General features: G+C 40.8%; 1 protein-coding gene across 1 annotated transcript; it reads right to left on the bottom strand.

Moving 5' to 3' along the window:
- Positions 1 to 15331: 15331 nt before the first annotated feature.
- Positions 15332 to 16120, bottom strand: LOC131686881 (uncharacterized). The gene has a single exon (XM_058970884.1). It carries the CDS (start codon positions 16118 to 16120, stop codon positions 15332 to 15334), a length of 789 nt encoding a protein of 262 aa, XP_058826867.1.
- Between the last annotated feature and the right edge of the window lie 4799 nt (positions 16121 to 20919).

Below are 20919 nucleotides of genomic sequence, written 5' to 3'. Positions count from 1 at the left end.
TGGGAATTTACTTTACGACAGCACTCTTAAACTCGTAACTCCGGAACCGTATGTCGGATCAGCTAAAAATAGCAGCTTATGGAAGCGTTATACCATATGGGGGTCTAGATCACTTATGACTAAACTGACCAACTCTGACGAAAAAATCCGTACATCATGCTGCAACGAAGGGAAATCGTTCACAACGCTCAGGCAAACAGTCCCCACAGTGTACGGATTTTTTCGTCAGAGTTGGTCAGCTTACTTATGAACAATCAAAGTAGCTTTGACCACCTTAGCCACCTATGACGGTTCTTGATACCCCCGAGAAACTTGCCAAATTCCTAAGCTAATGTCACACCTATTTCCCAGCAAATTCTTGATCGAATTTTACAAACAATTTACAAATTTACAATTTACAAATTTTACAAATAAATAATTTTGTAATTTTTTGATCGGCTCTCTTGTTATATACGACTTCTTTAAAAACAGAAAATGAAGTCAGAAAATAAGCTAATTTCTTGCTCTTTTTAAACAGTAACAGTCCGATAAAATATTAGCATCTTTACTGGTACTGTTCTGTGGGGATAAAAATTCAACAATTAAAACTACTGAAAATGCAGTAAGTTAAATATAACCATTTTACAGACTGAAAATTCAGCAAATTGTCTTACTAACAGCACAGTAACCACTTTTTCAGTAATATGTATTGCCTATTTGAAAATTGACCGATATTTTTGCAAAGAGAATTTGTCAAATAGTTAAATTCAAATGGCTGAGCTTCAACATCTTGGATTACTTATTTTTATAACCAAAATTAGGTGTGCGTGCAAAATCTTCATTATTCTTATTCAAAATCCACGCATCTTCTAACTGAAAAGCATTCTAAACACAACGGAACATCACGTAAATGTTATCTGATTTCATATCGATCTCATGTCTTATTTACCGGAAGCTAAATTTTATTCGGCTACATGCAATTCCGGTAATAGTTACATGGAAAATAGGGTGGCTGAAAACCACCTATGTTTTCTGGTAAATCGAATGTGAACATTTTTCAGAGCGTACATTTCTGTCTGCAAAATAGATCAGCATTTGCTCAGGATACGAATTCTAGAATAAGAATTAAAATAATTATTTCTACATGCTTATTCTAAGAGGACTCACAAAAAATATTTTATTAAGAGATGGGATGTATTGTGCTATAAAACTTATTCGAAACCTCCAAAGATGACAATTTCAAAATTTTTTGTGATCTTCACCGCAACAAAACTATTATTGAACACATGTTTTGCTCTTCTTCACTTTTATAATTTCAAAAATTGATGAACAAGATCGAAACCTAGTATACAAACTATAATCTACCCCCCCCCCCCCCCTCCCCCATCAATTCAACATTCAAATGTGCAAAAAAAGTACCACTAATATGTCTGATTTTTAGTTTCGATAATTTTCAGGCCATTTTTGTACAATACGGCCATCAGATCTTATTTTATTATACTAACAAAAAATCGAGCAGCAAAATCGAAAAAAGAAGTTTGCATCCCATGATATTGTTCATTAAAAACATACTTTTTTGAATGCAAAGCTTGAATTTGAATCTGAGGAATATTTATTGGCATCTATGCAAGGCATACAAAGTATTTCTGAGATCTCATATAATGCAAGGCATTTTCATATGCTATTTCCAAAACAACAAAATAATTTATTGATCACAATATTGTTTTTGTTACGAAAATATTTCAAATTTATTTCAAATTAAACGAATGATGACGGCAATTAATAAGTCCTAAAATGTTTGTTCACATACACACCGCACCAATATAAACGCAGATTCCAACAGGCAGGCGAAATAAACTACACAAAGCACTTTGGGCCCAGACGCAACAGCTATAACATGCCACTATTTACCAATAAATGGCTTGATTTATAGGCACATAATCGCGTCATCGGTTTTATCTCCCATCAAGAAAGGATTCGTTGATCGCTTCGGCCAACGCTGCGCTACTGCTGGCGGAACAAGGAATTGGAAAGGGATAAAATAAGCTGATCAGGGATTTAAATAAAATATTAAATGATATGAATATTGCATTGCTATATAAGCTTCGGACGGCTTCGATGCTGTTGCTGATGCTGCTGCTGCAAGCTGCGCTTGGTTTATTTTCTTTCATCGTAGCAGAGCGGAACCGAACAGCAATAGAAGAAAAACACGCTGGCCGATAAATAAATTGACTTGAACAAGGAGGAAATTGCTCTAAACTTGTTTTTTTTTAACTCAAACAAAAAGTTTTGGGGAATATTAGGGAAGTTTAGGGAGATTGACAAGACTGGACAGAACAAGATGAAATGATTTTGGGATTGTGAAATATAACTAAACTAGAGCAAAACGGTGGAATAAATTACAAAAAAAACTTGTTTATTTTAGTCTAAAGTTTACAGCAACTGTACTTTAGAAAAAAAAAAAAAAGAACATTCGAATGCGGTTTGAATGTTGAAAGTTTTTTTTTCTTTACCGTTGGATGTAGTTTGTACATGTAACGTACGTGACTTGACTCAATGCTTGCACTTGCAGATAATGTGAAGAACTGGAATTGGATTTTTCTGCAAAGAAGGTGGCTGGTTGTCTGCGGAGTAGTTTCCCTTAGGATTAGAAACTACAGTAGATATGTTTATCGGTGTTTAGGTAAAACTTTCATTCCAACAAAAAACAACCTTACTATTTTTATAGAAGCCATGAATTCTGCATCCTTTGTTTGAGCGAATGGTTAATATAGTCGCTTTAGAACATAATGATCCTTTACTTCTCCGAGCATACATTGGCAAACATCGTTTGATCTTCTTTAGGTGTTGAGGCCAATATGATCTAAAATGAACATTTAAAGGCAATAACTTTTAAAATTTTGCACATAAAGGTTTGGAATTTCTTGACTTTTCCTCTTTCATCAAGAGCAACGATTTTCAATATATTTCAGAATTTCCGGACATTCCTGAAAAGCTGTACAAAAAAAAAGTTACGAATAAGGTGTTAGCGTGTCATATTGGCCCTGATTTCGAATATCAGTTTTAAAGCACATTTTCAGCCAAATCTATATGCACTTGTACCCAAATTGTAAATATTACTATTTGTGACCAGGGTGGCCAGTGGGAATCGGTGCCGAATGGAGTCATGTTTGGAATACATAGATGCATGCAGAACCATCATCATAAATCACAGGTAGTGATGCCACAAGTACAGATTTTTCTAGAAAGGTACAGATTTTTGAAGCATTTTTGGTAAAGATTCTGTATGGTACAGATTACAGATATTTGTAAAAAAGTACAGTTTGGTACAGATTTTTTTTACATGACAGCAATAAGAATTTAGTAGATTAAATAAGAATTTTGTTTGTTGTTAAATGGAGTTAATATGTGCGATTCTATGATAAAAATGTGAAATCGAGACTATATGTCAGATAATTTGATGTTTCTGAATTTTACCGGTAACGAATCTATTTTTTATTTTGTTCCTGAGGATTTTCCACGTTCAACAAGTTACAATTTATTAAAATTGAGTGAATAATAGTAGAGATATATGTACGAGAAAATGATAAAATTTAATATGAATGACAAAATGCTCTATAACCCCAACTTCTCGTATTCGGACAAAGGCCAATAAGGTTCCATTCGATTTTTGAGATTTTTTACATCAGAAGATCTGCAAAATTATTAAAAATGAGGAATTTTAGGGCCAACATGACCCAGTATCCCACTTTTCCGTATTTTTCTACCAAAAAGAAACATCTCTATTCATTTACTAAGGTTACTTCATTTAAAAAGGCAGAAATTGTAATTTTCTGATTGTTACTTCAAAAGTTATAACATTTAATATATTTTTCCTCCATATTTTCCCATAGTACCAATTTCAAAAATTTCAAGCGAAGTGGGCGGGAGTCTAGAATTGTCCAAATGATGTGAAATTTGGCATCTGAGCTTACTTTGACATTTGTCACAATATGAGAAGGCCTTTGAGAATTTAAAAAATAATTGCAATGCCCTAACTTCCACTATCGCCTTGATGCCATCGTTGAAGGATGTAGAAAATGCTAGTTCATTCTCAACCGGGTGCCAAAGCATGCCTAGTATGCGTTCAGTAACGGTACCTTTCCCTGACGTTAGGTATCTTGCTTCTATATTTGGTACTTCACCATGATTATCCTACACTGCTCTGCTGTTCGCGGTCCAGTTGTGGAAAACAAACCCACCTTTAGAATGGATCAGGCGAACCTCGTTGGCAACAGATTTCGCTTCATCAATCGTCTCGAAGCTATCGAGGCAATCATCCACGTAGTGGTCCTTAATAATTCGTTGCACTGCCCGCTGGAATGTGTCGAAGAAGTTCATCGCGTTTTTTTTAACAAACTGGGCTTAAGTTGGCGAGCTGGTTGCTCCGAAGGTTGCGCCATCCATCAAGAATATCGTCAGGCTCTTATCTGGATTTTCACGCCACAGAAAGCGTTGATAATGCTTGTCGGAATCGTTTATGCGCACTTGATGGAACATCTATTTGATATCGCTGAATATTGCCACCGGGTATTCTCTAAATCGAAACAAAACAATGGGCAAAGGTGTCAATAGAGCGGGCCCGGGCAGGAGGACGGAGTTTAGAGAAATACCGTCTACCTTGGCAGCCGCGGTCCATACCCATACCTTTCCCGGTTTGTTGGGAATAGTAACCGCTCCTAATGGAAGATACCAAATCTGCCTGGGATCAGCATTCCAGGCCCCGCAGAGCCATCAAGTAACTATCTGGTAGCTCGATATGATCATGATTGCAGAGCAACCCAGTCTTGAATCAATTACCGTCGTTTGCTCGAGAAGTTTTCGAGCCCTCTTTTCACTTTAAGGTTCCAATACAATAATTGATTTCACACCGCAATCCTCTGCCGAAATGTAGTCTCTTGCCATTTCATCAAGACTCTCGCACTCGCAAACGTGTAAGTTAAGTAGCTCGGAAAACTCGTGCACATTGGAAAGACTACCGTAAATGGACCAGCCAAACCGCGATTTTGCAGCAATTGGTCCTCCATTTCCTTCTATAATTTTCTTCGGAACAACCAGCGATAAGTCTCGTCCGGGCGTTTTTCCGGCGATATCGCTTTGGTCCATCGATCTCCGACACTTCTAGTGTAGTTAGTGTGAATCCTTTTCCGAGTGGGACAAGTTGCCCGTCCATTTCAAACACAGGGGAATGGTTGGGCCTTTCAGGCCAGGCCCGTAGCCAGGATTTTGTTTCGGGAGGGGCTTAAAAAAAATTGCATAAAGCTTTTAATTCTGACAATTTGATAGTCACTAGAAACTAAATTAAATTTTGAAAAGCTCATAATGAAATGAATTTCAAATCTAAGACAATCCTAAAAATATGTTCATTGTCACAAGAAAGGTTATAGTACTTACTCTCGTTACAACAAAGTATATTCTAGAGTTCACAGTGTTTATGCGCTAACCGAATATGACAATGCTTGACGGTGCTGGAAAACACTAGGTGTTCCAAGCTACACCTTTAAAAGGCGTAGAAGATGCTAAACCGAAATGAGTAGAAAAATATCCATAAAATGTTCGAACGAAGAGAATGTCGAAATTCGCACAAAATCTTCTGATTTAGCGAGCGATTTGTAGATGCCCAGAGACGGTTCAACTTCTATTTTCTTTGTCTTGCGTTCTGCGAGTATTACCAGTTCTATTTAAATGAAACTATTTTCAAGACTAGCCTTGGTCTGGTAGATTAGAGATTAGAGGATTTTTGGTGATCAATAGGATCAAAATATAAATTTAAATGATTAAATAAACTGAAGGAAACTGCCCACAATTTAATTTATTAAAGAAAATTGTCTACAAATCGAACGAAAACACTGATTACTAATATCTTCTAATTTTCCTTCAAGTCGCCAGTCGCCGTGCATATTTCGTTCACCGTGCTGTTTCAAAATCACGAAATTTAAAGAACTAGCTCCTTGAATCTATCGGAGAGATCCAGATCCCAAATCCTCTCGTTTCATCGTTTTATTGAAACATTCCAACTAAAGTTGAATCAAAATTTTAAATACATGGTAAGTTGATCATATAACGTGCACTGGTGCCAAACAAACTACTTATTCTCGTTTTGTTGCTAATAGTTTTATATTATTTCTAAATTGTGACGTATTTAGATAGGTATTTTTACGGTGACTATGAGAGCGGTTTTCATTTTGATAAAAAACAGAGTTGGAAGTCACGTCAAATCCACCTAAACGCACGTAACTGGTGACTTGACGGTACGTGAAATTTGTTAAATGTATTACCAAAATAACTAGAATGTCTATCTTCTGACGTCGCAAAAAGCAGAAGCAAAAAAAATTGCTACGCTTTAGCAGGCTATAGGCACCAGTGAATCAAGCTAGCTATTGTTCTATATCAGTGCACATACAAATTGTATCGTTGCTCCTGGCTGCGGAGTGAAATGAGTTTGCCAAATGAAGCAAAAGTGTCTGTGCTACGGGATAACACGAACAGTTCAGGAAGTGGAACAATTAGTTAAAGTGAAAATGGAGCTTAATCTCGCTGAAGTTACCTACATTCAGCTACATCACGTAAAAAACTGTGTTTTGATCACGTTTAGAAGCTTAGCACAGGCCGAAAACTTCATTGCAAAGAACAACATGCAACACGAGGTCGAATTTAATAACACCAGAATCAAGATCCCCGTGCATATGGAAAAAGACATGGTGGACGTGCGTATCCATGATTTGGCCCCGCGCACGAAGGAAGATTTCATCAAACGAATCATGTCGCAAATGGAGAAGTAGAATCTATTACGAATGATACCTAGAAAAAATTTTTCACCGGCATTCCCAACGGCGTTCGTATTGTGAGAATGCGAGTGACTAAACCAATACCTTCTTACATGACTATCGAATGCAAATCACCGAAGGATGGCGTGACCTATAAGCAAACAACGCTAATCACATATCCCGGGCAGACCCCAACATGCCAATTCTGTAACTATACAGCCTACTACGGAAAAACATGCGCCGAAGCAACTAGTCAAAACTCATCTACTACAGCCAACTCTAACTAGCAGCCACCGATACCTTCAGATAAACTTAAAACAACGATCCAATTACCCAATAATGCAGGTACAACGACCACGACAACCGCTCCCAAACCAACAACTAGCATCGCCAATAAAGAAGCAAATACCGATGAAGACGGATATACAACAGCGACCCATAAGAACAAGAAACAAATAAGAACCTCTGATCGTGAACAGCAAGAAAGCAGTACCGATGACGACATGGACGGGAACGATAACGCGAGAGAAGGCAGACTGAATGACCCCCAAGCGGCCTCACCACCAAGGAAAAAGATCTCAACACGCAGCAGCAAACTGCGTCAACAAGATCTGGCAGACCGACATTCTTAGATTTTTTTTTAATTTTTACTTATTGACCCACGGCTCAGTTGTGCTAACGCATTGAGCCGTTTCAAATAAAACTTTAGATTGGAAAAAAGAACTAGATATTATTAATATGAACAAGCTCAATAATTTCAGCATCTTTTTATTCCGACACATGGACGGGTATACATCGCACTTACTTCACCTCTGCCGAAGAGTAACGTAAGGCCAACTTTCTTTGATGATTTCTGTTGTTCTGTAGTTGAGTGCCCAGAAAATATAGAACAGCTGCTCTTGGGTCGATTTCAATTTATTTATTATTTTCTCTCTCTTTTTCTTCGTGATCTCTGCTCATCTCTCTCATTTTATTTCATAACGAACACAAATAAAACGAAAACATGAAATCGAAACATTAATCCCAACTTATTGACTGTAGACTCAACTAGTTACAACATTTTAGTCGCTCTTCGTGATAGGCTACTGATGTTTGTTCACTTTATCGTCACGTCGTTTTTAGACTTACATGGACATTAATTGGAAACCATCGAAAGAAACAGAAATGCTACTGCTTACAACATTAAGTTTATTATGACTGATTGACTAATATGTGGTTTAGCATCAATTGACATCCGTTGAAAAGTAAGGATAAAATTACAACAGATAGTCCTACCGCTACTATGTACGTTTCTGTATGTCAAAAACATTAGTAATATACGACGGTATACAATTCGTGGGTTGATGAACACCTCAGAAAAACCACTGTTTTACCACTTTTTGGCTTGTTTATTTTTTGGTGTTTTTCTTGCTTATTGTTCGATTGTTTAAAATATCACTAATTTGCGGTCTAATAATGTTTAAATACGGAACGCATTCTCCGCATAAAATGAAATTGAGTGTCAACCGAAATACTTTACTATTGCATTAAAATGACGCGAAAACAAAAACTGTCTTCTCGACTATATTGTCATCAACTAACGGAAATGTTTTTGTCTAGCACGCTTGAATGAGATGCCTGATGTTTCTACTAAGTGTACAGTGCACTAACCTATTACAGAAATTCAATTTGCTTATGCTTTAACTAACTTTATTCTGGCTAATATATAACATGATATCTGAGTTTTGTTAGACACAACCACTAGCGATAAAGTTCTCATTTTGGGACAGTTTTTGAGCTCACTTTTCTATAAAACTTCTGCATTTTATTATATATTTCGTTTATTTTATTCGGTTCAATGCATTAGCTAAATGAAGCCTTGTGTCTTCAATATATTTCCATGATGTGAACAATGAAAGTGATAAAACGTAAATGGTTGTCCTACAGATCTCGTGCGAACAACTAACGATTGCGTGTGGAGAACTATTTACTAGGCTGGGAAATATTTTTCCTAACCAACAGTGTCGCGGTGGTTGTTCATTTCTATCTCGTACACTTCCTTATCATCATAGTGGTTACTGCCACGTCCATGTTCGCGAATTTCTGACGGGTCACGAGTGTCGACTTCCTCAATGATGGTGCCGACCATTGATTTTGAGATACTAGACGCAGTTTTTGCCGTCAATATTATCCGAACAGCAGCCAAAATTTGGCAAATGTTTGTTTTTCAGGAAATGGTTTTGGAGACTATGTATATGCAAAGATATAATGTGTAAAATAATACTATCGCATTCAGTTTTTACGTGCAGGGTCAGGTTGGAGGAAATATGTCTGTTCACCTAGATTTTCACCACAAAAACACCATTTAATATATAGGGAATTACTTCCTAGATGTGTCCTTTATAATAAATACCATTTTTTTCAAATGTGACAGGAGCCTTTTAATAGCCACGGTCCAAGTAAGTGGTATCAGATCTTGTAGCCGAGCAATGATTTTCTCATCGTCCATATATATGAGGATCAACCACATGTTTCAAGTTGTTATGCAAAATGACTGGTTTCGCTGGGCTAATTTGTTAAATGGCATCAGTACTGAACGCCTGACAAGGTTAAACTCGTTAAAGGCGATGTTCGTAAGCATAACCTCCATATTCACCTTCAGCAAATATTTCACATCATGAATGTTGCTCCAACCAAATACGGAGGCTATTGACTTCAGGTCTTTTCGCATAAGATCGATCTTATGCGAAAAGACCGGAAGTCAATAGCCTCCGTATTTGGCTGGAGCACTACTTCTTGCTTCTGCGACTCAATCATTCGACAGATCCCCACAGCAAGAATTAAAGTAACAATTTCTTTTGTTCTTCCGACGAGTCACACAACATGAAGGGAACTGTTTTATCACACTCAGCATACTGAGTAGATATCCTGACCGCTGTCTTCGGTGGTTCGAAATAGCAATCTTCCTCACAATTCTCGCATTAATTTGTTGAAACCAAACAAGATACATTTTGTTTAAGAGTCACCGAAAACAGGTTGTTTCTTAAATTTATTTTTGAAAATTTTCGGGGGGGGCTTTAGCTCCCTAGCCCCCCCCTCTGGCTACGTGCCTGTTTCAGGCCCAATTGCACGATCAGACTTTTCTCGATCAATGTTTGCCAGTATGTTGAGGGGACATTGCCATTGAACATTGAACAATATTCTGAGCCTTCTGTTTACCATCCGTTCGATGGTCTAGGCTAATAGGCTGAAACTCTTTGGCTGTCCGAATCCCCTGAACCCTTTCCGGGTTAGGAACGACGAGGGCCGTTCGCTCCAATCCCGGGAAGAGCTCATCCCCCCAGATCCGGTTGTATCATTGGAGGAAGGATCTTTTATCGATCTCCAGCAGCTCGGTATCCAGCCGACTTCCTCCCCGGGAATATTGGCTCGAGTGGCCATTCTCATGGTTTCAAAGGAAAGGAAATGACAAACTATACTGGTGAATTTGGCCCTTGAGGATTACATTACGCTGAATTTTGGTCGATAGTTGGTCATGGTAGAAGCGAGAATTCAATTGTAGCCGACGCTGACCGATCTTTTGAAGCGCGTAGATTTAGCGCCACTCCTTTCGACTGCCACCAAGTTTGAGATACCTGCATGAGACTGCAAGAGTGCTAGGCATGAAAAGAATCCAGATTGGTTAAGCACACAAGCTAAATCCCAGAAACAGATCCAAATACCCTGGACGGCTGAACTCCCCAAGAACCAAAGCTCACCTTCTAAATCCCACAGTCGAAACTCCCCATAGCAAAAGCTCATCATCACTGACAGGGTCAATGTTTGCCGCCAGATTAAGCTAACAATGTGGAAGAGAATCTACCTAATTCAAATCTGACACACGGCAAGGCAGGACGATTGAAGCATAATCGAAGTGACATGGGAAACATTTCAGCAAATTAAAAATTGGTTTTTGTTTATTTTGATTATAGAGGTTTTAACTTTAGGGCCATTTACCTCTTTTTGGGTTGGAGAAATCTCTTTTGGAAAAATCTCTAACCCCGCACGTAGGGTTGGGAATCGAACCCAGGCGAGCTGCGTACAAGGTAATCGATTAGCCAAATACTCTAAAACATCGTTGGTAAGCCTGGTTTTATTATAATTGTGCATTATTGTCTATACAGGCCTAGCTTCTATTGTGTGCGTTTTATTCTTTCCTTATCTGTTCTTCTGCTTTCAACTTTCGGCTACGAGGCTTTCATCAGAGAGAAGCGAGGGGCGGCTACTGCTTGTAAATCCGGGTGTTTAAAACATTTGCGTCTCGGGGGTTCGGAGTTGTACTAGTTAATGGGTAAGAAGGCACAGTAATTTTGTGTGGCTTGTGGCGTAGTTCTCTTCGGCATTTTTGCAAAACAGTACTTGAGAGTTTTAGCAAAACAGTACGACACAACCGACTTTGATTGCTGATAGGATTTGATCACATTTTGTAATTGTTTGCTTGCTTTTTTAAGTGCAACTATGCTTGAACGTATGTTTGCATGTCAAGCTTCCTTCGTTGACCACGCTGTCGATCTCAACTTCCAGAGCGGGAACGTATATGCGATAATTTCGCGTAAAACAATAATTACTAACATTGTTTTGTTGCTTGTTCTGAAGTATTAACCATAATTATAAGCTGTTATCGACAGAATCAAATAATTTCTGTCACGATCGAAAAATGGTTTGGCAAGCCTTTAGAAATTCCTGGAATTTTCAACGGTTTTTTTTGTGGATTATGAGACGAGAACGAGAGAATTCTTGCATTATCAACTGCTGGTTCTTCTGGAAATTTTGGAGGCGATCAATATTCTTTTCACCATAAGAAGTTTACATCAGAATTGTGCAATTTGATGAGCTGACGTGAATTGAACAAAACAATCCATCATACAAGCTGAAGATACTGGCAAGGCAAAAGTGCTGAAAATTGTCTGCTACTTTGCACTGCACGAAACATGATATGCGCCTTTATGGTCCAAGCGTCACAGTTTAAATCATTGAATGGTTAACTATGCGCGAAACACATTTATTCGTTTACTACTGAACGATTCTCCGAACAAAATTAATAATTACAAAATTTAGCTTCTTAAGCATATTATTTACAACTCGTCACTTGAGGTTGAAGTCAAAGTTTACAACAGAAATAAAAGGTTCTAGTGCGAAAGTACCATACATGCAACCCTTTTCCGATCGCTTTCCTTGAACCATCAATCATAGTCCGTGCCGAGCCTTTCATAGTGGTACCTAACTTTAAATTGAATTTAATCGAAACCGACTTTGGTATGTTCAGCGCGCGAATAGCGAAGTTTATTCCTTTCAAGACGGATAAAAATCTGCCGGGAAACTTATCCCACCCTATCTGGCCCGTGGCAGCGTAAAACTATGCTTCCAAGAAAAGTTAGCTTGAGTAAACGTTTATCAAAAGTACGTCTGCTGTGGTGTGGTCGCACAGTTCGGTGGCGAGAGGGATGATGCTACCGACACACCGGGGTTCACATTCTGCTCGCCGCTGCCCTGGTTTGCGATATATGGCGACCGTTGTTTCGCCGGTTCTGCCCGCCACACCGACCGACACCGAGAAAAGTTTCTCCATTAACGGAGTTTATTCGGTGAAAAAAATGTTCCACCATCTTAAACTTTGTAGTACGTTGCCGGACAGAAAGCGTGAGATAGTCGCCATTCCGATAACGAGTAGAGAATGGCGAAATGAACAGCAGTTACGAGTCGAGTGCCTTGGCACGAATTTATAATAAAGTGTGCATTGTGCTGACCAGAATGTGTTCTATGAACAAAATAGAATTAAATACAAAAATTATACGTACTTGGTTTGTGCACAGTTATATTACCAACTAAAGGACTGATCAGTTAGAAGTTTCAGAATCCTGCCGCGTCCTACAATTTTTTGTTCCATTTACCGACTCCCAAGCCAAGCAGCACTTAACTAGAAAAACGACTGCACCAGTGCAGTGGATTAAGCATATTAGTTCATAATTCATTACCGTTGCGGTTGTGGTTAGCCACTAGCCACTCTAGTATAGTTGCCCGACAGTCTTTGCTGCAAAGAGCAACTTGAAAATGATGTTTGTTTAAAGTCGTATCTGCAATTGAACGCTTCTCACTGGTTGTATCTAATTCTAAAAGTACTACCTGCAGGGATTTGAGACGCCATCCATCATCAGCAATTTCCATTCTATAACCGAGTACCACATGTGACAACCGACATCCGGGTCTGATGCAATAAGTGCTTGTCAAAATTGCAAATGGCACAGGTAGGTACATACGTTTTGATGCAAAGCTTTACCCGTTTTCAAATCCGATTCAATTGCTTCCCGGCCACAGCCCACAGCGTTGAGGAGGAGACGAACGATGATATCGCCCATTAGAGTTTATGTTTTAATCAGTGCCAGTGAACAGTTTCATGTCTTCAACAACTCTTAATCAAGAATCCGAACAATTTTAATTAAATCTACCAACAGGTAACTGCTACGTGCCCCTGTTCAATCTGGCAGAAGGCTAACGAAGGTCAAGGATAATGAAATCAAGATGTTTTCACATTGTTGCCTTGGTTGCTAGTACCTGGGAAGGTAACTATTATGGTAGCTGGTCGTTGCAGGCTGCGTTCCATTGTTTCCAAATTGAAAATGGCAAGCGGCGCGCAAACACCAACTGTGAAAGAAAAGTTTAACACGATACATACACCGCACCGGCCTGGAAGCGAAAGTTCATCGACGCCGTCGGGAGATATTGGTGATTGATTTATTAAGCCGTCGAGTCACGGTTGAAGGAAAAGTTTTGGCATCCTAATCAAATTGGAAATCTTTTCACTGGCTTCGTTCGTGTCGTGCTAGGCGTTGTGGATGATGGACGAGGCTAACTTGGAAAAAAATATTTCTATTCTCTCTAGTGTATCGTGGTATAGTGGAAAAACAAATTAGTAGTGATGATCTTTATAAAACAGAAACAACACTACCTCCTCCTACTACGGGTCAGTTCACAACTGAAGCTTGGCCATCGCGTTGTTTCCGGCGGACATAAATGACTCAGACAGTATGAACGCAGGAATTGAACCTGCGATCTCCCAGTCTCTAGTTGCTCTAGTTGCGAGTCCTGCTTGAGGACAGTGTTTCCAATAAAGGTGAATTTTCATCGTTTCTTCATTCTTACCGTTCCGGTCATTCTTTCTCTGTCTGTTTTCCAGTGGACACGTTCATAAAAAATTCTTAAGATAGCTGTTTTGTACCGCAGTTACAACCCTTTACCACAACTTCTTCAAAAACAGTGAAATATACCTGAAGGAATGTTTACAAAAACGACTCCAATTCATGATGAGAAGTCACAAGGATGCTATTGTCTCCTGGCCAGGTATTGCGAAACCATCGGTAGCATTTATTTTTTAGAATTTGGAATTTATTTTCAATGTTAACCGATTTTCCATACAAACTTCCATATAAACTTTGAAATTTTTGGAGGGTCCGTAGACACAACCGATCGGTACCAAAATTTGCACAATTACTAAGGGCCATAAAAGGAATCAGTAGAGCCTGGTGGAGCTGAAAGTCAAAAATTGAACCAGTCTAGTGTGCACTACTCAAGACTTTATTCCAACTAACTTATCTGGTTTGCATATAACAATTTATATGGGAATTCAGTTCAAAAGGAAATTAATAATAAAGGCCTTTCCGATCTTCGGATCTTTTTCTCTCGCTACCCGAGTGCTAGTGATAAGGAAGTAGATCGAATGATACCGATCCAAAGGGGAAAGCGAGATCGATACATTTCCTCAAGTTTAGTACACAAATGAGAAATATAAATCTTATATGCTAGGGTTACTCCAACATATGCCGGCCCCTGTTGAAAGACTGGTTCTTTCAACTAACCAGACTGCAACGAATGATAGACGATGATGGATGGCATTCTCTGAAGAAGGATCGACGATTCGTCGTCTAATGTTCTCGTTTAAATTGGCGATGTCCTACGATCTGTTTTCATTCTGCGGCATCCTTTCACCGTAAGTCAACAATTACGACGTATTGATCCAGGCGATGTCTCATTGAGATTGGTGACGTCACAAATATATTTGTTAGTTACAAGTTGACAAGCGGATGATTTGTCTATTTCGGATAGTGACGTCTTTGTGGTCGTCCTTCGGGCCGGCCAGCATCTACAGTGATCGAGTCGTCCTTCTGCGTCATCAGGGTTGGGCTTACTCATGGTTGACGGTCGGAGCAGCCATCGAAGCGCAGCACATGCCGGAGGAGGAACATTCTATAAGTTTTTTGCGGGTTCTTTAATAAACAATACTTACAGTTGTGGAGGCCCCAGGGGCTCCGTTCGTTGCGCAGCACCGAAGTACTGCGATGGAAGAGCTTAGAGGTCATCTGGGTTGATACTGGTAGCGCCAGCTGACTCGGTTGTGGGTTGACGAGTAGGAAGGACGCATATTATCGAGATTGCGCGCCGATATTCTCCATCTACTGTCCGTACGTCGTCTCCACGAATGATGGTGGTGATTCTACCGTACTTCCATTTTAGAGGCGGGAGGTTATCCTCCTTTAGAAGAACCATCGTGCCGATGGAGATGTTATCTCTGATGCGCGTCCACTTGGTTCGGGGATGGAGTCCAGAAAGATAGTCCTTTGTCCACTGCTTCCAGAGTCGCCGTGTTGATTTTCTTGCCAACCGCTAAGTCGACCTTTCGGGACACCGGAGAGGTCAAGTTCGGGAAAGCATGTCAGTGGACGAAATACGAGAAAGTGACCCGGAGTTAATACCTCCAGGTCATTTGGATCAGCTGTGAGTGTTGTGAGCGGCCGTGAGTTTAAATAAGCTTCGATGCGAGCCAGAAGTGCCACGAACTCATCCTGTGATAGTACAGAGTTTCCAACGGTACGACGGAAGTGCTGTTTGAAAGATTTAACCGCCGCTTCCCAAATGCCACCGAAGTTTGGGCTCCGTGGCGGAATGAATTTGAAGGGTATTCCGTTATCTGCACAGCGGTTGATTATTTCATCTTGATGCTGCTGTGAACGGAACTGCTTGGTGAGCTCTCCCAGTTCTCTTGAAGTTCCCACGAAGTTTTTGGCGTTGTCGCACTCTATTTGATTTGGCTTCCCTCTGTGAGCGATGAACCGATGCAACGCTGCTATGAACGACGCAGGGGAGAGGTCGTAGACAAACTCTATATGAACTGCCTTTGTGACAAAGCACACCAAGATTGCTACGTCGCACTTTATAGCAGTCGCTCTTTTGCTGCTACGATATAGAAATGGTCCACAGAGATCTACTCCAGTGTTAAAGAAGGGTAACGTTGGGGTAACTCTCTCTGGAGGTAGATCTCCCATGAGTTACTCGAGGTTTCGAGGACGACAACGAAAGCAGCTTATGCAGGAATGCACTACGCTTCGTGCCAAATCGCGGATGCGAAGTGGCCAGAATTTTTCCCGAACGCATGCTACAATCAGTTGAGGTCCAGCGTGTAAATTCTTTAGATGGTAGTAGTTAAGTATTGATTTCGTGATGGGATGTCGCGCCGGCAGAATCATTGGATTATTCCGATCTAGAGATATGGCCGCATGTCGAAGTCGGCCACGAATTCTGAGGATCCCATCGACGATAAATTGGAGTGTGATGTTTCAGAGCTGATTTCGGTCCCACTTGTCCTTGGACACTGTTGCGATATCTTGAGCGAATACTTCTGACTTTGCTAGTCGAACAAGGACCTTCACGCTTCATTGAGCTCCATCGTGGATAGTAAACCTGATCCCCTACTACTGCGGTTGTTGGACTTGCTGTTATGAATGAAGCGGCAAAGTAAGGCAACAATACGAAAGAGAGCTGAGAACGATGATCGAACGAAAAAAATTTCATTTGGCTGGTACACTTGAATTGGCAATGAGACAGCCTTTTCCTCCAGCAGTTCTGGCGGTAGGGAATCGACGGTAATTTGACAGGTTAGTGGTGGCCAAAAACGAGAGGGTCGGCTAAGCCATGGTGCTCCACTCCACCACGAAGATGTTTACTTAAGTTGATCTGGATACATTCCTCGGGAGATTATATCCGCAGGATTCTCGATGCCAGGTACATGAGCCCATATTGCTCCACTCGTTAAATGCTGCACTTCCGAGACGCGATTGGCAATAAACGTCTTCCATCGGGATGGATTTGAACTAAGCCAATGCAGAGTAATCATCGAGTCTGTCCAGAATATGGATTTGGTATTCGATTCTATACTGGTGTGAACTTTATGGTAGAGGTGACTCAACAAGAGCGCTGATGAAAGTTCCAACCGGGGTAGACAGATACGCCTTTGTTTCATTGAGTCACCGAGAGGAGCCACCCTCGATTTGGCGGCTAATAGGCGTACGGATATTGTCCCATCGATGGAAACTGTCCGCAAATAAATGCAAGCCCCGTAAGCTTTCTCGGAGGCATCACAAAAGCCGTGCATCTCTACTGAGACTGGAGCGAAAGCGAACGCAACCCATCTCGGAATAATGACTGTAGCTAATTTATCTAAGCTGCTACGGAACTCCAACCAATACTGCAGCTGGGTCTCGTCTAGCGGATCGTCCCAGTTCTTAGAAGTTCGTCAGAGGGTTTGTACGAAAAATTTAGCGATCACTACAACCGGATCAATAAGCCCTAGAGGATCGTAGAGCCGTGCTGTGTCGGACAGTACAATACGGCGAGAAATCGGTCTCTCCTGAGACCATTTGGGCACGGAATAACGAAACACATCGTCGGACGGCTGTCAATGCAAGCCCAAAGTTTTGATTTGAGTGATGGGCGAGTCAACAGCTAGAGTACTTCGTTCGTCACGAAGTTCGGGTGAGATTTTCACGGTGTGGAAAAAAATTCTCTGTCCAACCTTAACCTATATATGTTATATTCTGCAATTTTCCCAATCAAATCTGTATTAGAAGCTTTTGATTGAATAATTGCTATCAAAATAGTGTGCTTTGTTCTACCCGAACACCCTGTATAAAAGGCTTCGTTTGGCTCGTGCATTGAGCCGTATCAAAGAAACGAATTGAAAAAAATGGCTGAAATAAATACTCTTGTCAGTAGGCAAAAATTCAATTAAATGTATGCTGCCACAATTCATTACTGCTCTACCTAAGCGCTGTCAACAAACTCCCCGCCCCCTCCCACATACACAGACTCACCTACTTCCGCGAGCAAACTAATTATCAACCCAATCATGAAAGTACTCTCCCTCAGCAAATTAGTAACTATAATTTCCCACCAATCATCAAGCATAAATGGCACATAAAAGCGCCGGGTTTCATTCAAACAACCGCGAAAATACGGCCGATCACTAGTCGACCCAAAATGCCAGCATCGGTTCTTCGTCTGCATGTATTGCTATCTATATTTAGCGTATCGCACGCACGGAAACCACAAAATGTTGCGGTGGTGCGGTTTAAAGCAACCCATCCACCGCTGTAAAGTGGACCACGGTGTTCTCATTTGTGTAAAATGGGCCATTTAAACTTATTTTGGCCGAAGTCAAGGCTTCACCCGTTCATCACCGAAAGGCGAAATACAAAAGTAGCTTCCGCGTTCCATTGTTCGTACCCATGGGGAGAAAACCCGCAAAAACAGTAATTTACGGAAATCGATTTACCGCTGCCGCAACAAACGCGAAGCTTTCGGCTTCCGGACGTGTTTGCATTTTTTTTTGCGACGTGCAACCCAACATCGGCCAGGCCGGTAAGTCGCGAGACGTTAGAGGCGTGTAGAGGCCAGCGAGCGCAGTGCCAGTAGGAAACAGTGATAAAATAGTTACCCTGTTGTTCCCCAACCTGAGGGGTTTCCATACTATTTCGATGCTGGAACGAAGGCCACCCGCTCTGTCGGCTGTCGGCAGGATGGCACGTTTCGGGCTTCCAATGGCAAATGCGGGAAATCTGCTGGTTCACGTGATTTCGGTTGCCTTTAGCGGCGAAGCCGAGCGATGGCAGCGCGAAACTGACAGACTGAAAGCATGCTGTGATTATTTGAGGTAGTTTTGCATGCGAACGCCCTTTGTTGGTTTTCACCGGAACTGAACAGATTCAACGAAAATAAATGATGTAGGGTTGGGAAGAGAATTCGTGATCATAATGATGTAGTTCATTTTGAAATTTGCTGATATTCACAATATGTAGAACTATGAAAACATGATGTTGGGATGGTGGTTCATTCGGTTGCAGAGATTTGGAAAGAGATTTTTTCGGAATAGTTTGTATGACTGATGAAAATTACCAAGAATTTCAATTCCAGCCTGCATTTTGTTTCATGGGTGCTATTTTGTCCTTTTTCATTTGTGATATGATAGAATGTAACCTGATTATTCCAGGCAGCATCCAGAGCTGTCCTTGCATTCAACCATTCAACGTTTAACGCCTTGAACACGACATTGTTGGACTCATATGATGTCTTTTGTTTTGCTCGTATGGAATTCAGAAGTAGGTATTGTTCCTTGTCGCACCTTGTATTGGAAGTTATGTTATATCGAATTCAAACCACCTAGCGGCAAGATCCACCTGACTCCAGATGTCTCGTCTCGAGTTCCCAAAAAACAAAGCGCTCGATAGCGCCATCAAGTCAAGAGGGCACACCGACAACAGGCTGCTCTTAACCGATACGATAGAGGCTGTCGACAATTTGCTAATGTTCCACTCATCACTGCCTGCTTCTTCCAGTCGTTTGTTTCTTCTTCTCGTCCTGCTCCAGAGCACTATTTTAGTCTGTCTGTATGCTTTGTCGCTTTTTCAATACAATTCATACTATGTATACTTGAAGTCACCCATCTGTTGGTTCGTCCAAGAGAATAATACGTACTTGCATATATTCGAAAGAACTCGGCTGAACAAAAGCTGAAACCGTGCTGCACTACTTTACCGCCGCTACTGCCAGTCTCCAACTTCCCGGATCCGTAATCGTTTCTGCCAACAAGTTGACGTCACCTAAGAGGATTAGACGTCCTGTTGCTTCTCGCACAAAAGAGAAGCCAGCCGTGGATTCCCCGTTGGGTCTGAGTGACGCTTTCCTAACCAACCCACCCCGCCTGGAGGCAAACGACGCAACAAAAGTGAAGCAACGTTTGCCTTCTTTTCCCCGTGCCAGTAAGTGCATCCGGATGTAAGTGTGGGCGGTTCTGACCACCCAATTCGCCGTTATATTATGATGCCTTCACACTAGGCAAGCGCCTGCAGGTTCACACCCTGGCGTTCTGGTTTAAGAAACATTTCATCCGACCTTCCAGGCAATGCCAGGCAAAGAGACCTGCAAGTAAGTGCCACGTGAATGAACCTCACAATAGAGCCAGGTACTGTTGATCACGATACTGTCAACGTTACTGCAAGGGAACACAATGGGGAAAATTTTTCCCGTGTTTAAATGATTGTGGGTTATGGGATCGGTATCGTGTGGTTGCCTCTGAGAACAAAGTTTATTCAAAACGGGTTAATACAAAATGCTAGCGAGAAAACGAAAGAGGGAGAGATACGACAACTTGTATCAAACTGAAGACTGTATCGTAAAGAATTTCTAGAAAATATATTGCGGCATTTTCAATACTAATATCAAATCTAAAAATTCCATTTCAATTCATCAAATGATACAATTACGCCGGATACCATCCCACGGATCGGTTTTTGACGTAGGACTACGTCTTTGTTTTCGATATGAGGGTGCACTCTGCAAATTCTACAAAAATGGTATGTAACGAAAAGTGGTCCAATTTTAAACGCATATAATTCAGCCATCTCACGATAAATTTTCAAATTTTTTGCACAAATCGCCCCGAAATACTTCTAAGAATAGATTCCAACAGATAAACCCAAAGATTTTTGATATCATAGCATTAAAAAATTAAATAATATACAACCTTGTCAAAATATCGCGCATTAACACACAGAAGATAGCGCTTCCCAAGCACTGTACGACAGATTGGTGTACCTAGCGCGCTACGCTTCTATGAATGACGTCATCATCGACTATTTAAATAACGGACTTGGCCAGACACGCTCAGTTCCCTGTTGAACGGCTGGCGAAGCAGATCACTGCGCTGTGTTTTTTACAGCCAGTGTAGCTGAGTTAGAAGTCCGTTACACTGGCTGTGGAGGGACGCTACCCTGTATCGTCCAACAGGCGA

Source organism: Topomyia yanbarensis, chromosome 3, assembly GCF_030247195.1.
Source record: "Topomyia yanbarensis strain Yona2022 chromosome 3, ASM3024719v1, whole genome shotgun sequence".
Classification (NCBI taxonomy): domain Eukaryota; kingdom Metazoa; phylum Arthropoda; class Insecta; order Diptera; family Culicidae; genus Topomyia; species Topomyia yanbarensis.
Note: the sequence above shows the minus strand (reverse complement) of the source record. Positions and strands in the feature narration are given on the sequence as shown.

Bases quoted from the DNA above. Each gene is read 5' to 3' on its own strand.
- LOC131686881 (XM_058970884.1), bottom strand. From the start codon at position 16,120: ATGGGAGATCTACCTCCAGAGAGAGTTACCCCAACGTTACCCTTCTTT.